General features: G+C 32.5%; 1 protein-coding gene across 3 annotated transcripts; it reads right to left on the bottom strand.

Moving 5' to 3' along the window:
• Positions 1-527: 527 nt before the first annotated feature.
• LOC148606902 (beta-1,3-galactosyl-O-glycosyl-glycoprotein beta-1,6-N-acetylglucosaminyltransferase-like) lies at positions 528-8,912 on the bottom strand. Of its 3 annotated transcripts, none has more exons than XM_088545619.1 (2): positions 8,717-8,912; positions 528-2,110 (listed from the first exon to the last, which is right to left on the bottom strand). In XM_088545619.1, the coding sequence occupies exon 2, from the start codon at positions 1,988-1,990 to the stop codon at positions 533-535; it is 1,458 nt and encodes a 485-aa protein (XP_088401745.1). In that variant the 5' UTR covers positions 1,991-2,110; positions 8,717-8,912; the 3' UTR covers positions 528-532. The 3 variants fall into 3 exon arrangements, with proteins under 3 accessions (XP_088401745.1, XP_088401744.1, XP_088401746.1); XM_088545618.1 differs by lacking the exon at positions 8,717-8,912 and adding an exon at positions 7,455-7,644; XM_088545620.1 differs by lacking the exon at positions 8,717-8,912 and adding an exon at positions 7,374-7,396.
• Positions 8,913-12,661: the final 3,749 nt, after the last annotated feature.

A 12,661-nucleotide genomic window follows, 5' to 3' on the forward strand; every position in this document is an offset into this window, starting at 1 on the left:
CGTTTGATAAAACTAGGTCTAGGATATGCGGCTCTTGATCAATTCTAGCCCTCATCGGTTTCGTAATGTGCTGAAATGGGTAACAACAACAACCAAGTATTCCAATATATCCTCTCGAAATTTAAATCACCGATGACTAATACGTGGCTATAGTTAGCTCCACTTATCTCAGATAAGTGGAACTAACTAATTTTGCGATTGCTCATAAGTTGGTTTCCCGAATAGACTTTATGATCAGAACTAAAGTGTTACAATCCAAAAACATCTTTCGCGTAACTGAAATTTAATAAATAAATCTAAATTCAGTATTTGAGGATATTTTTAAAATGTTTGTTTGTGTGCAATCATTTTATTTAACAGTCAAGTTTACTTTCTGTTCAGATGACTTTGTCAATTTGCATTTTTGTACCACATTGTTTTGTTTTACTTTTATTTCATCATTCTTTTTCGTTTGTTAATTTGTTTAATTTTTGTCTTGTGCCGATTTGAAGTGTAGAAACGATATCGCAATGAAAACCACAAGAGAATATCATTAATGTTTATTCAACTTTCCTTTCAATGGTTCTAAATTACTAGTAACCTGATGATCGTGTAACCAGTTCATCTTTTGTCGGTTAAGGTAACTCCTAGTCAGTTTGGAATGGAATTCTGTGTGGTATTTTGCATGAGGAAGAGTATTGAAACGAAACCAATTCAAATCTTCAAGTTTATTTGTCTTAGTACGATTTTTCAAGAATTCTTCGAGACAGTCAAGTACAATTGGATCACGATCTTTATAAAATTTGTTAGCAAATAATTCATCTCTATGTATTAACCAAGGAAGATCCTTCGCGGTATAAACACAAACACCTCTAACGAAGTGACTTTGACAACTGATCCCATTTTCATGGCTCCATATCACTGCACGAGACATAAAAGGTGTTGCATTTTTGTATCCTCCTGGTGCCCATGGTAACGAGTTAAGCGTTGCCCAAGCACTTTCTTCGGGAGCATATGTCCCATTTAACCATTTAATGAATTCAATGGCAACGTTGTCAGTCAGGATAAATTCAACAAACGGTCGTGAGAAAGCACCATAAGCAGACCCTTTCCTTAAATGAAACCGTTTTATAAAGGAATGCTTTATAGCTTTAGTTTCATATATGTTATTGCCTCGAATTTCATATCGTCTTGTGTATCTTTTCTGTTTTACAAATGGGAAATCGTACGATTCTATATCATTAGCCCCGTTTAGTTTTTGTAGAATTTTCACGATCTCAAAATTAGTCTTCAAAGGAAATTCTTGGCCTGTCAAATTAATGTAATATTTCCATGACGAATTAGATTTGATTAGCGTCCTCATACATTCTAACTCAGCTTCCACTATATTAATACTAGAATAAATCACATTTATGCGATTTTCTATGACATGAATGTTGTGAAAACATCTGCCAATACTTTTCATAATTTCAAAGGTTTTTATATCAGATTTTTTATCAACATAGATACAGTATGTGTTATGCGGTCGGTATATTGTCCGTAACAATTGTTCGGCTTGTACAGGGTTAGTATGCATTTTAATCGCAAACGCCAAAGGGAAATTACGTTCCTCTGGTAAAACCATTTCATTCTTCGTTACGTAACCATGAGCAAGTTTTAAAGTCATACATTTTCTTAAAAGATTAGAAAGATGACATTTACTGCTAATTTTATTATGTTTGATATATACTTGTACTTTCTTAATCTCCTCTTTGTCGCCCATCACTAATTTGATACAACTCAGACTACTGTTTTGTCTTGGCAGACATTGCGGAAATGACGGTCTAGTTTCTTCTTCAAATTTTCGATTTAAGTGAAATCGGTTATCAGATTTACCACAACATTGTATTATATAATTGTTAAATCCGCCGACAAGTAAACAGAATAAAAGAGCCAAGACAGCACCCACAACAAACTGCTTCCGATTGTTTATCTTGTAAACAGTGATTTTTTTCAATATTCGAGAGAACATGTTTGTTCATGCTTTTAAGAGTCTGGAGTTATGCAATATGATGTATTTCAATACATATGATTCTCCGCGAGTTGATATGATTTGGTTCTATGCTGTTACTTTGACAAATTGGTCGAATGCCTGTAATGAGAAAAAAAAACCATTACAAGTCTTAATTGTTTATATAAATATTACCTGAATGGTATAAAAGTACCCCTTATAACAATGTTGTATTATAAACATTTTTATGAGTGGTGTAGACCAATAAGCTAAGTGGTCGGTGTTTGCTGCTTAACAAATGTTGACTATCTGATTTTAGTAATTTTGGTTCTAACGCACAACAAACGTACGTTTCAAGGGCTTGAAATCCTTTGTTTTTGTTTATGAAATATACTTCCAACCATGGTAATATTTTCAGGTCCAAGCTGCACATTTACTTTTCGAGTTGTTCTTTAATGATTTGGACTGATTTTGTTCTCTTAGTATTGATTTAGTTCTTTGGACTCTGTTAAATGATTACCTTTGTTTATATTTTCATGCCATATAATAGTATACACTATGTTTAATTGTAGCTGAACCAACATTTTTGAACTAATGTTTATATCATTGAGACAGTAAAATGTGGATACATAGATCCATTTCTGAGTGTTCGTATATAAATCGAAATCAATATTGTGTCACCAAGAACGACTAAACAGTTTTTAAACGCCTTCACTTCAATAATGATTAGGGTATTTCCGTTTATAATATGCCCTTCCACCGTTCCGTTCCGTGTTTCCGTCACAGGCTAGGAATATACGTGTATGTTCATTGAAGTAGGAAGGCTTTTCGAATTTGTGAACAAATTACTCGTACGTTGTAGTCACTTTCGTATTCAATATTATACTGTCACTCCCATTCGATCAAAATCTTTGTAATGAAGATGATTATAATTAAAGATCTTTTCATGAATGTGAACATATAAGTGGTAAAACCCTAAAAATTATTATGACGTGAAAAGCGTGGAATTGTTTAGTACACATAATGTATACATATGTATCCATTAGCTACTAACTCCTCTTTCTCAGTTTCATCGTTTTTGCCGATGTCGTGCTCCCATAATTACCTTAGATGGGTTTTTAATGAACGTTTGATTAGAAAAAATATTTTTATGCTCGTTTGTGTCTTTGGAAAACAACCCGTGTGATGATTATTTTACTTTACGTTTTGACCTGATATTTTATGTATTCGTTTAAATTTACCCTAAAGCATTTGTACAGGAGTTATGCATTTTATACTCATGCTCTATATATGTAGTACATGTTGGTTGTAGGAATTTATTGGAATTAAAGGGAGGGATATTTGTTTGTTTCAATTTGTACAATCACAGACGGTGATTAATAGAAAAAAAACAAGGATAAACCATAATATTTGTATCAGACTATGTTAGCTAAACCACGGGGGTGATCACACTGGTTCTAAGTTGAAAAGGGAAGATTAATTCTTAAAAAGCTACTAATCGACATTGATGAAAATCATTTTTTTTTCAATATTTAAATATTCCCGTTCTCACTATATCATAAGAGCATCACATTTCTAAGAACACGTATATATTTTTCCTAATTCATCTTAAAGTCATTCATCCCTTTTATCATGTAACTTGCTACATGTGTACATAAAATATTTTCTTTACAAAAGATAAATTATATACTTTGATATGTGAACATTGGCATGACTAAATATTTTTTTCGAACATTACTGACTGCATGTAATTTAACACAAGTTAATGAGTGTCTATTCAAAAAGCATTTATGGTTTGATTTATGAACATACTTCAAACAACCAGTTTTATCTTACAGATACACTTCACATAGGAAATTTCTGTTTCAAAAGAAAAAAAATCGTCGACATCAGAAGCATAGCAAAGCTTTAAGCAATCTTTAGACCAATTTATAGGAGACGATATGGTATATTTTTAATTTTTAAGTATTTTAATTCGATGCCAACATAACTGCATGCTTCACAGTGGATATGATGCACAACATTTCTTGCAGATTAATGTCTTAATTATCAAACAAGATTTATTAAAGCTTATGAATACACCCACATAAACCGATGGTGCTATGGTTTTATGAAGCGATAGTTTAACATTTACAACTATACTACATTTCCAACGTCGAGTGATGAATCTTGAACGAAACAGTGTCATTTATATTTATATATGAATTTATTTTATTTGTAAGTTAAAGCCATAGGGGATCGAAGAATAATGTATACAGATATTGTTTACAAAACTTTTTAAAAAATTGTATACAGAACTTTTTTCTGACTTTATTCATATTTCAGGACGAAAACTGGGGATCGCAGAACTTTTTAAAAATTGCTTGTGTAATATTTAAAACGACTGAAATTCCAATTACAATTCTATAGAACATTTTCTCGCAAATTAGCTCTTCCTTGAAAGAGCGTCTTTAAAAACAGTGTTTGTAATTTTTCCATATATAAGGTTATGCCTTATTTTTTTTTACAATTTTTTACATCATTTTAAATACCATTTTCGTGTTGATAATAGATACTCCTGTGTGATTTTGCAAAATGACAGAAAAGAATGTTCCGTGTAATAGATTCGATCTACCTTAATGAAAAAGACTTTTAAAAGAGCTCGAGGCATTGTTCTCAAATTGATTAAACATGATTAGAGACAAATATCTTACTCAAGAATTTATACTTTATTTTTTTCATAATAGCAGCAAGACTGTGGTCGTAATTTAAGTTTTAAAACAGATATTGTCTTGTCCATTAGTTCAATTTGGTTCTACCTATATGTGAAAATTAATGGTTATGGTCTATACCCTTACCAGGATCCAAAGAGGGAGACAACAAATTTTGTTGATTTTATAAGGGGGGACTGGAAAACCCCTTTTTATGGATTTTTTTACCCGCCACTGCTATCCATAAATTTCTTGCAGAACAACATTGATAAACTGTATATGATAATATATATATATAAGGTCTGAAAAATTCCCAACGATGTTAGAACTGTCAAATTTGCGATGCAAATTTTTGGTCGTTCCCTCCGCGGGACTCGAACTCGTACTGCTGTGACATCTATGGCAACACCGCCTGCACAAAGTCCAGCGCCCTAGACCACTCGGCCAGCTAGGCTATAAAATACAGCTTTCGCTGGCCGGGTCATTCCTCCTCGTATGATTAATCTAGGGCTGTAACTTAGTACACGATGTATGGTGGTACGGGACAGTTCATTTAGATGTTAATATGTAGGATAGAGGATCAAATTAATGATGCATTTGTCACAACAAATCAATATTATACAACGTCTCAGAATGTGACGACTCTATTTGCTACACTGCTCCATCGGATATATATATATATATATATATATATATATATAGCTAGCCTATATACATAGCCTAGCTGGCCGAGTGGTCTAGGGCGTTGGAGTTTGTGTTGCCATAGATGTCACAGCGGTACGAGTTCGAGTCCAGCGGAGGGAACGACCAAAAATTTGCATCGCAAATTTGACAGTTCTAACATCGTTGGGAACTTTTCAGACCTTTCTAAACGTTTACATAACTTCTCTGTATCAATTTGATCCGATGGAGCAGTGTAGTGAATAGAGTCGCCATATTCTGAGGCGTATATATATATAGAAAGGCCTGAAAAATTTCCCAATGATGTTAGAATTGTCAAATTTGCAATGCAAATTTTTGGTCGTTCCCTCTGCGGCACTCGAACTGTCCTGCTGCATCTATGGCAATACCACCTGCACGAAGTCCATCGCCCTAGACCACTTGGTCAGCTAGACGATATATATATATATATATATATTCTGAATAATAATATTTAGAGAAAATATTTAATTAAGCAACCTTTCTCCATTTTATTTTGCTCCATATGAATTGGAAATCATCTATACTACATATTGATAATAATAGTAATAAAACTGATGACAGTGATGCTTGACAAAAAAATGGAACTGTTTTAACTTGAATAATTTGCTATTATTTTTCGAAGCATTTTCAAGCAAAAATCAGAAATAGTTACCGAAATTTAGTTCAGATCAAAGATAATTGAACATATGTACCATGCATGTTGTAGTATTCGTTATCAAGAACACCTGTTAGTCTTTGTAGTCTGTTATAAACACGTGGTTACAAATAAGAAATGCGGTTAATTCAATTGATGTTAATGAGGCATGTCTACTTAAAGACAAAACTTAAGGAATGAAATAGATTTTGTACCACCAATCCAGTCATTTATAAATTCGATATCGAATGATTAGGTATCATTATACACGAAAGAACTCTTTAAATACTTGTTTATTTGTCTATTGTCTGCATATTTGGCATTCTTATGCGAACCATATAAATATATTTTTTAAAATAATAATTCCCTCACGTTTATAATATCTAATTTAACCCCACTTGCAAAGTGGACAGCAAACAATAATACATGTATGAGTGTCCAGCATTCCTTCACACAGAGGGGTTCCCATCTCTTATCCGTACTCCTTTACACCACTAAATGGATTTTAATGAAACTTCCAACAAATTTTTATTAAACTTTCAAGGGTGCATTTTGAACCCCTTGCAAAGCTGGAAGTATAAATTGATAGGGATGTCAGTCCTACAGTCTCACAGAGTGAGTGGTGTCCATCTCTAATCTGTTACTCATTTTACATCGCCGATTTTGAACATAATGAAACTTTTACAGATTCTTTATAACACAGCCCCATTGTGTACCTCTCATTTCAAATTTCCATAAAAACAATTTGGAGGTTAAAAGGTGCATGTTATCAAATTGGGACAACGGTATCAGTTAAATCAAGTTTTTTTTTCTCATTTACTATAAATTTAATTGTGTCTTGTTAAATATTAATTTATGTACTTATTCTTATAATAGTAATATGTTATATTTGTTTGAGTCGCATTGAAAATAAAGTTTTTGACTAAATTTGCCTTCCTATTTTTCAACTGTTGAGGCGATTACAACATTATTATTATAATTATATCTATTCATTTTACCTATAATTAATTAATGTGATCAGATTGATAACCAATAAATATATTATTATATCTGTCTTTTATCAAGTGTTTTGTTACAACAAGCAGTAGTACATAAAGTTAAACTATATATTTTGAAAATAGGGATTTTAAAAAACAGGCTTTCAAGCGTTCCCAACACCATCTTAACTGGAACATAAAGTATAGTACTAAACTACCAATCACCAATAAATATTCTTACAATAGCCCTAATCTATAAACAATACAGAAAACAATCCTTAAATAGGTTGGTTAATGTAATTATATTTTCTAATAAATATTGTTTTATTAAACAAACAAAACAAAATTCTAAGTTGCCCCAAAAGGTCTCCATAACATAATTATCAATAAATTTTAGATACCTTACGTTAACTCATTTAAAATTCTTTATCATTGTTATTTAGTCAATGAAACTTTCTTAATTGTAGAATCAGAAGACATACCTTCACTGCCGAAGAACTATCCATTATAATTATGTTACCATCCTTATTTATGCTATTTTTGTAACATTATAAACAGCTGTCCAATGAGTACTGGGATACCCTTGTGTTAACTCGTGGTCAGGTTTTATTCTTTACGTTTACATTAAAGTTGCGTGGTAAATAAAACCGGATGGACGTAGTGTTGCACCTGTTAATGATTATTTATGAAAGGGAATGGCCAATAAAACAAGCACCATGTATATGGTTGGTTAATTGATATTAACTGAATGTGATATCTAAAGATTTGGAAAAGTCGACATTTAAATGCATTGTGAATGATAAAGATCTTTAAAACATAAGAAAAATTGTACTATAAAGTTAAATAATATGTAACTATTTACATGTTAAATGGTCAAAACAATTATGACTTTAAAATTAAAAAAAAATTGTTAAAGTTTTCTTGTGCAGTTATGTACCACTATTCTAACTTTTTAATGCGCCGTGATAGCCTGAGAGACGGACCTCCGGACAAAGATTATAAGACAAAACGTATTAAAACTTATTAAGAAATATTATGTTTCCGGAAAACAGATTTTCATAATATCAACAAATGTACTTTTTAATGTATTTTTACTTATTTTGTTATTTTTATGTTGAAATTGACGCGTCATCCCAATAACGTACAGGACTTATATAAAGGTTGGTGTTTTCACTTGTATTTTACTTGTATTCAGTGCCTTTTATTTGCACTTTTTCATCATTCATATCTTCTGCATTGTTGATTTTTTCCACGTTTGACTCTGGCATTTTATGCTGCAAGTTAATACACTGTAATGAAAGCGGGAGGCTTTGTGCGCTTTAAAACCTGGTTTAACCCACCACGTCCACCACAAATGCTTGCTAAGTTAGGACTACTGCGATAGTTTCCATCTTTTCGTTTTTTACCTTGATGATGCCATTTATTATATGGACTTTTGACTATTGTCTTACCTTTGCATGCTGATTATACGTATGTTGTTGTTGTTTTGTGTGTTTGTTTCGATTTTTTTATTGACCAATTAATGACAATTGCAATTTAACTTGACAATTACACCTTTGATTAGATGATATCATTTTACACAAGCAAAAAACATGCCAGTTAATTATGCAACAAAAATTGGCAAACACAGCGTGATCAATTTTTTCAAACTGCGTTTCAACAATATTTTAGTTAATGCATGCCTTGTTTAATGCTTTGTTCAATTGCCTTCGTTATATCTCATATTAATTACAAGAAGACATACCTGTCAATAACAATATACATAATCCGTTTAAATCGTAAAAGTCCACTCGATCCCGCTACTGTGTTCTGCTACTGGTATGTGAAGTATATGAAGTGTTTGAGTTCATGTAGTGATTTTCCGGTCAGAGGTTGCAATAACTTTCTAACTTCTTGACGTTGAATGTCAAGAGTTCAGACACTAACGTGGTGCCCTAAGCTTAGCGTTGTATGATACTGACAGACAAGGTCAACTGTAAATTGATTTATTTATTGTATCTATTTTATCCTTAAAATAAAGATAAATGCCTGGTTATTGATAATTTTGAATAGTATGAATAGCAGGGGTGAACATGCCTTAAAGGATTTAGTTATATACATGATTGAAACACAATTCATTCCTAAAGCAAAATTGTTTGTATTATGCGCGTTTTTTTATTTTATTTCTAGAATGATTTTAAGAAGTAACGAGCTTTCTGATTGGATAAATAAGTCCATCATCTCAAACACCAAATGTGACTGTAACGTCGTCAACCTTACTTGATACTAGTAATAAACTCGTTGAATTATTATTATTTTTTATCTATTTGAAATAACAACACTGCCGTGGTACAGTCATTCTTTAATTACACAGAAGTTGATTGGTGGATCTAAAAATTTACAAAGGTGTGGTGGTCAACATGGGTCCCAATCTTTTCCTCCAGAAAGAGGTGGAAATGCATTTTATTTACACTCCGTGCAGGTCCGGGTGTCAAAAAGAGTAATCAAGGGAACCAAGGTTATAGCGGTAATCAAAAGAATGTAATCCAGAGACAAAGACCCGACATGGAAAACAGACATACACAACAAAGAACATAAAGTAACTAAAATCATACATACAAAGTAACAAAAGCAAATGAGCAAATCGGACTCCACTAAAAACTGGGAGCATGGACCAGGTGCACCGGTAGGGTAAGCGTCTTCTGCGCTCCGCCACAGGAGACTTAATTGCCCGACCCTACCCATGCTCCTTTTTCTAGTGGCAATCAAAGTTTGTCGGCCCTATTATCCTTGTGTCCCATCCCTTGTTTCTTTTCATCATCATTCATGTTCATTGTATCATCCACTTCATGTTCATCGCCTGAATACAGCTGCAATATTGCTGCTCGGGCGTTAAACCCCCAACAATCAATCAATCGATCAATCATTTTATTTACTTGCATGGTGATATTACATTAACTACTCTTTAATGATGTAACAATTTGAAACGTTGTATTGATTCAATTCAATGTTAAAAATACTTATAATAAATCTTTAAGGAAAGGAATGGAAGAAAGGGAAACCAAGGGAACCAGTAATTAAAATCAATAAAAAATATTTTTCAAACGCAAAAATACTTCATAAATAAGGTGTACATGTGTCTAACCCTTTTTTGAAGTATAATCTACAAATACTGTATGTTTAAACTAAACAAAAAAAAAACTGAGATAAACCGACACTAAATCCCTGATAGAGTAGGATTAACGGTTTACTAAAGGATGTAAGTTCTTGATGCATAAACTCACTGCAGACAGTCATGTCGTTCCCATCCCTACCAAAAAGATTTGAAATATCGTTTCAAAAGAAAGCTATGTCTATACATCTGAAATATGAGAAGGCTTTTTAGATTCGAAGATTTAAACTATGCGTAATGTATGGTTGTATTTGATGTAAAGAAAAATGTGCATGTTACACAACATTCGTGGATGATTATTGACTTTAATTATAAAACATCATTTTATTTGTGTTAACGCCTACCTAAATCATGTTGTATTTAATGTAATCAAAAACGCTTTCCTCTAGAAAAAAATGCAACCATTTCCTTTAGGAATTTTAAAGAGAAAAAAAACGGATTTCTAGAGAAGTACATGAATGCAGTATGCTCTGTATTGCAAACACTTTTAGCCATTAATGAGCTGACCATGTCCACCAAACTGGCCATAATGAGTAGCTGTCCATCTTTGTATCGAAGCAGCAATTGGACTTGGTCGGACAAACAGAGCTCGATATTGTCTTCATTGGTATATCTAAAATATTTTTTTTAAATTGTTTATGAGCTTACCACCTGACTATCACTTAAACATTTCCTCATATATGTATATTTCGTGCACATTGGTTCTGTTATTTTTTAAATTTGACTACCTCGCCGTTAGTATCAATTGATTCCCGAGCAATTTCATTGCCAGTCACTGCTTCAAAGTATTAATATACGATATTTGATACTTTTGAGTATTTTTTTTCTTCATGTTGGGGTATATGTATATGAGCTTAATACGTCTAAGTACAATTTTGTATATCATATCATTTAAACTTCTCTACCTTATTACATATTGCTCAAAAGGGGGTACTTCTGCAATCATTACTCCAATTATTTGGGCAGAGGAAGAGCGACGCGCACAACTGTTACATTGCACAAAAACTATTCGGTCATCTTGAAACCATACACGTTCGTCCCTACAACCTGATTAATTGCCAGTTTAAAATATGACAAATATCATAGGTTTTCTTCCTCTTTCAGGCGGCAGTACGTTGAGTGACTTTCAGGAAATGACAACTGCTCGCCTTTTCGAAACGCAAGATCATTTCAGATTTTTTTCGTTTCTTTGTGTATGCATTTTTTTTTCGGTTGCGTCATATCTTCAGATTTCCCCTCACTTGACTCTTCAGTTTTTTTTTATAATTTTCTCCACCCCTTACATCTGTGTATTTTGTTGCATCGTGTTTATCATTCTAATAAATCACCCAAACATAAATAAGATGGCCAAGAATGACATAACTCATAAACATATTCTTGTCAATAGTTCTAACAAAGATGGTCGTAGAAAAATAACTTGGATGTTGTAAACAATGCGATAATTTCAAGAAATGTTTGGTTTTTTGGAAAATTATATAACTCAACATATACTTGTCCATCAAATAATCATTAATGTTTGGCCTATTACTATCTACCACCTTCAACATTTGCATGCATTTCTCGAGTAACGAATCCATATTAACAAACGCCACAATGCTTGTTAAGCATATCTTTAAATTGGATCAAAATACACTTAGTAAAGGAAACTTTGACTTTTCCACCTTGATGTTCAAGGTTAGCAAGCTAACCATTTTACAACATTGTCATAGATCAGTCCAGTCAAAGATTGTAATCATCGCCAAAAGCGTCAATAAGTCATTTTCGCCGTTTATTGTCATATAAAAAGCTCCAATAATTTTCATATATAATCGATTTGAACGGTTCTGAATAACTTCTTAAATCTCGAGCTTGGATATAATCTTGAAGGAAGCAGCATTAAAAGGACTTTACAAATAAAGTTCTCCAAATGTCCCTACGAAAACAAAAGTACGGATTCATTCCTGACGACTTTTGTATCCAGCACTGATTTTTTGGTCCAATATGCTCCTTACTTTCGCTGATACTTAAAGTTTTTAGAGTAATGCATACGTAAATATCCCAAAGGTTGTTAAAATGTAACGCTGACCATTTTAGTTTTATATGCTTGAAAAATACTTACATCTCGGATACCGCAGAATGGACGAGAAGAAGATATTTAATTTATTGCATATAACTGATACAGGGTTTGTTGTATGTATATGTATTTTAGTCTATAGAACTCGTGCCATATGCCTAGTTTTTTTTAATACGGAAATCAGGAAAATGTCTTTATAATTAACCGCTCTGTAAACACTGAAATAGTCTTGCTATCAGAGAGACGTACAAAATCAGTGAACTTTGTTTTTGTTTTTAAATCTTACAAGAAAGATTTATTATATAGATAGCAGTGTTTTATCAAATATTCCCAGTGTAATTGAATTTCGATAATTCACACTGTGAAATAAATTCGGCAATTTTACTTTCGGACTTTCTCGCACCAAAACGTCACAACTTTGATATCAATCCGCCAATCACCTAATTTTAAATTCATGTTTAAAATATCGATACATTATGAAGAAA

The sequence above is a fragment of the Perna viridis genome, chromosome 9 (assembly GCF_037379345.1).
Source record: "Perna viridis isolate PV_CMFRI_1.1 ecotype Kerala chromosome 9, ASM3737934v1, whole genome shotgun sequence".
Lineage (NCBI taxonomy): Eukaryota > Metazoa > Mollusca > Bivalvia > Mytilida > Mytilidae > Perna > Perna viridis.

Excerpts from the sequence above, each read along its gene's own strand:
- LOC148606902 (XM_088545619.1), bottom strand. The coding sequence starts at position 1,990 with ATGTTCTCTCGAATATTGAAAAAAATCACTGTTTACAAGATAAACAAT.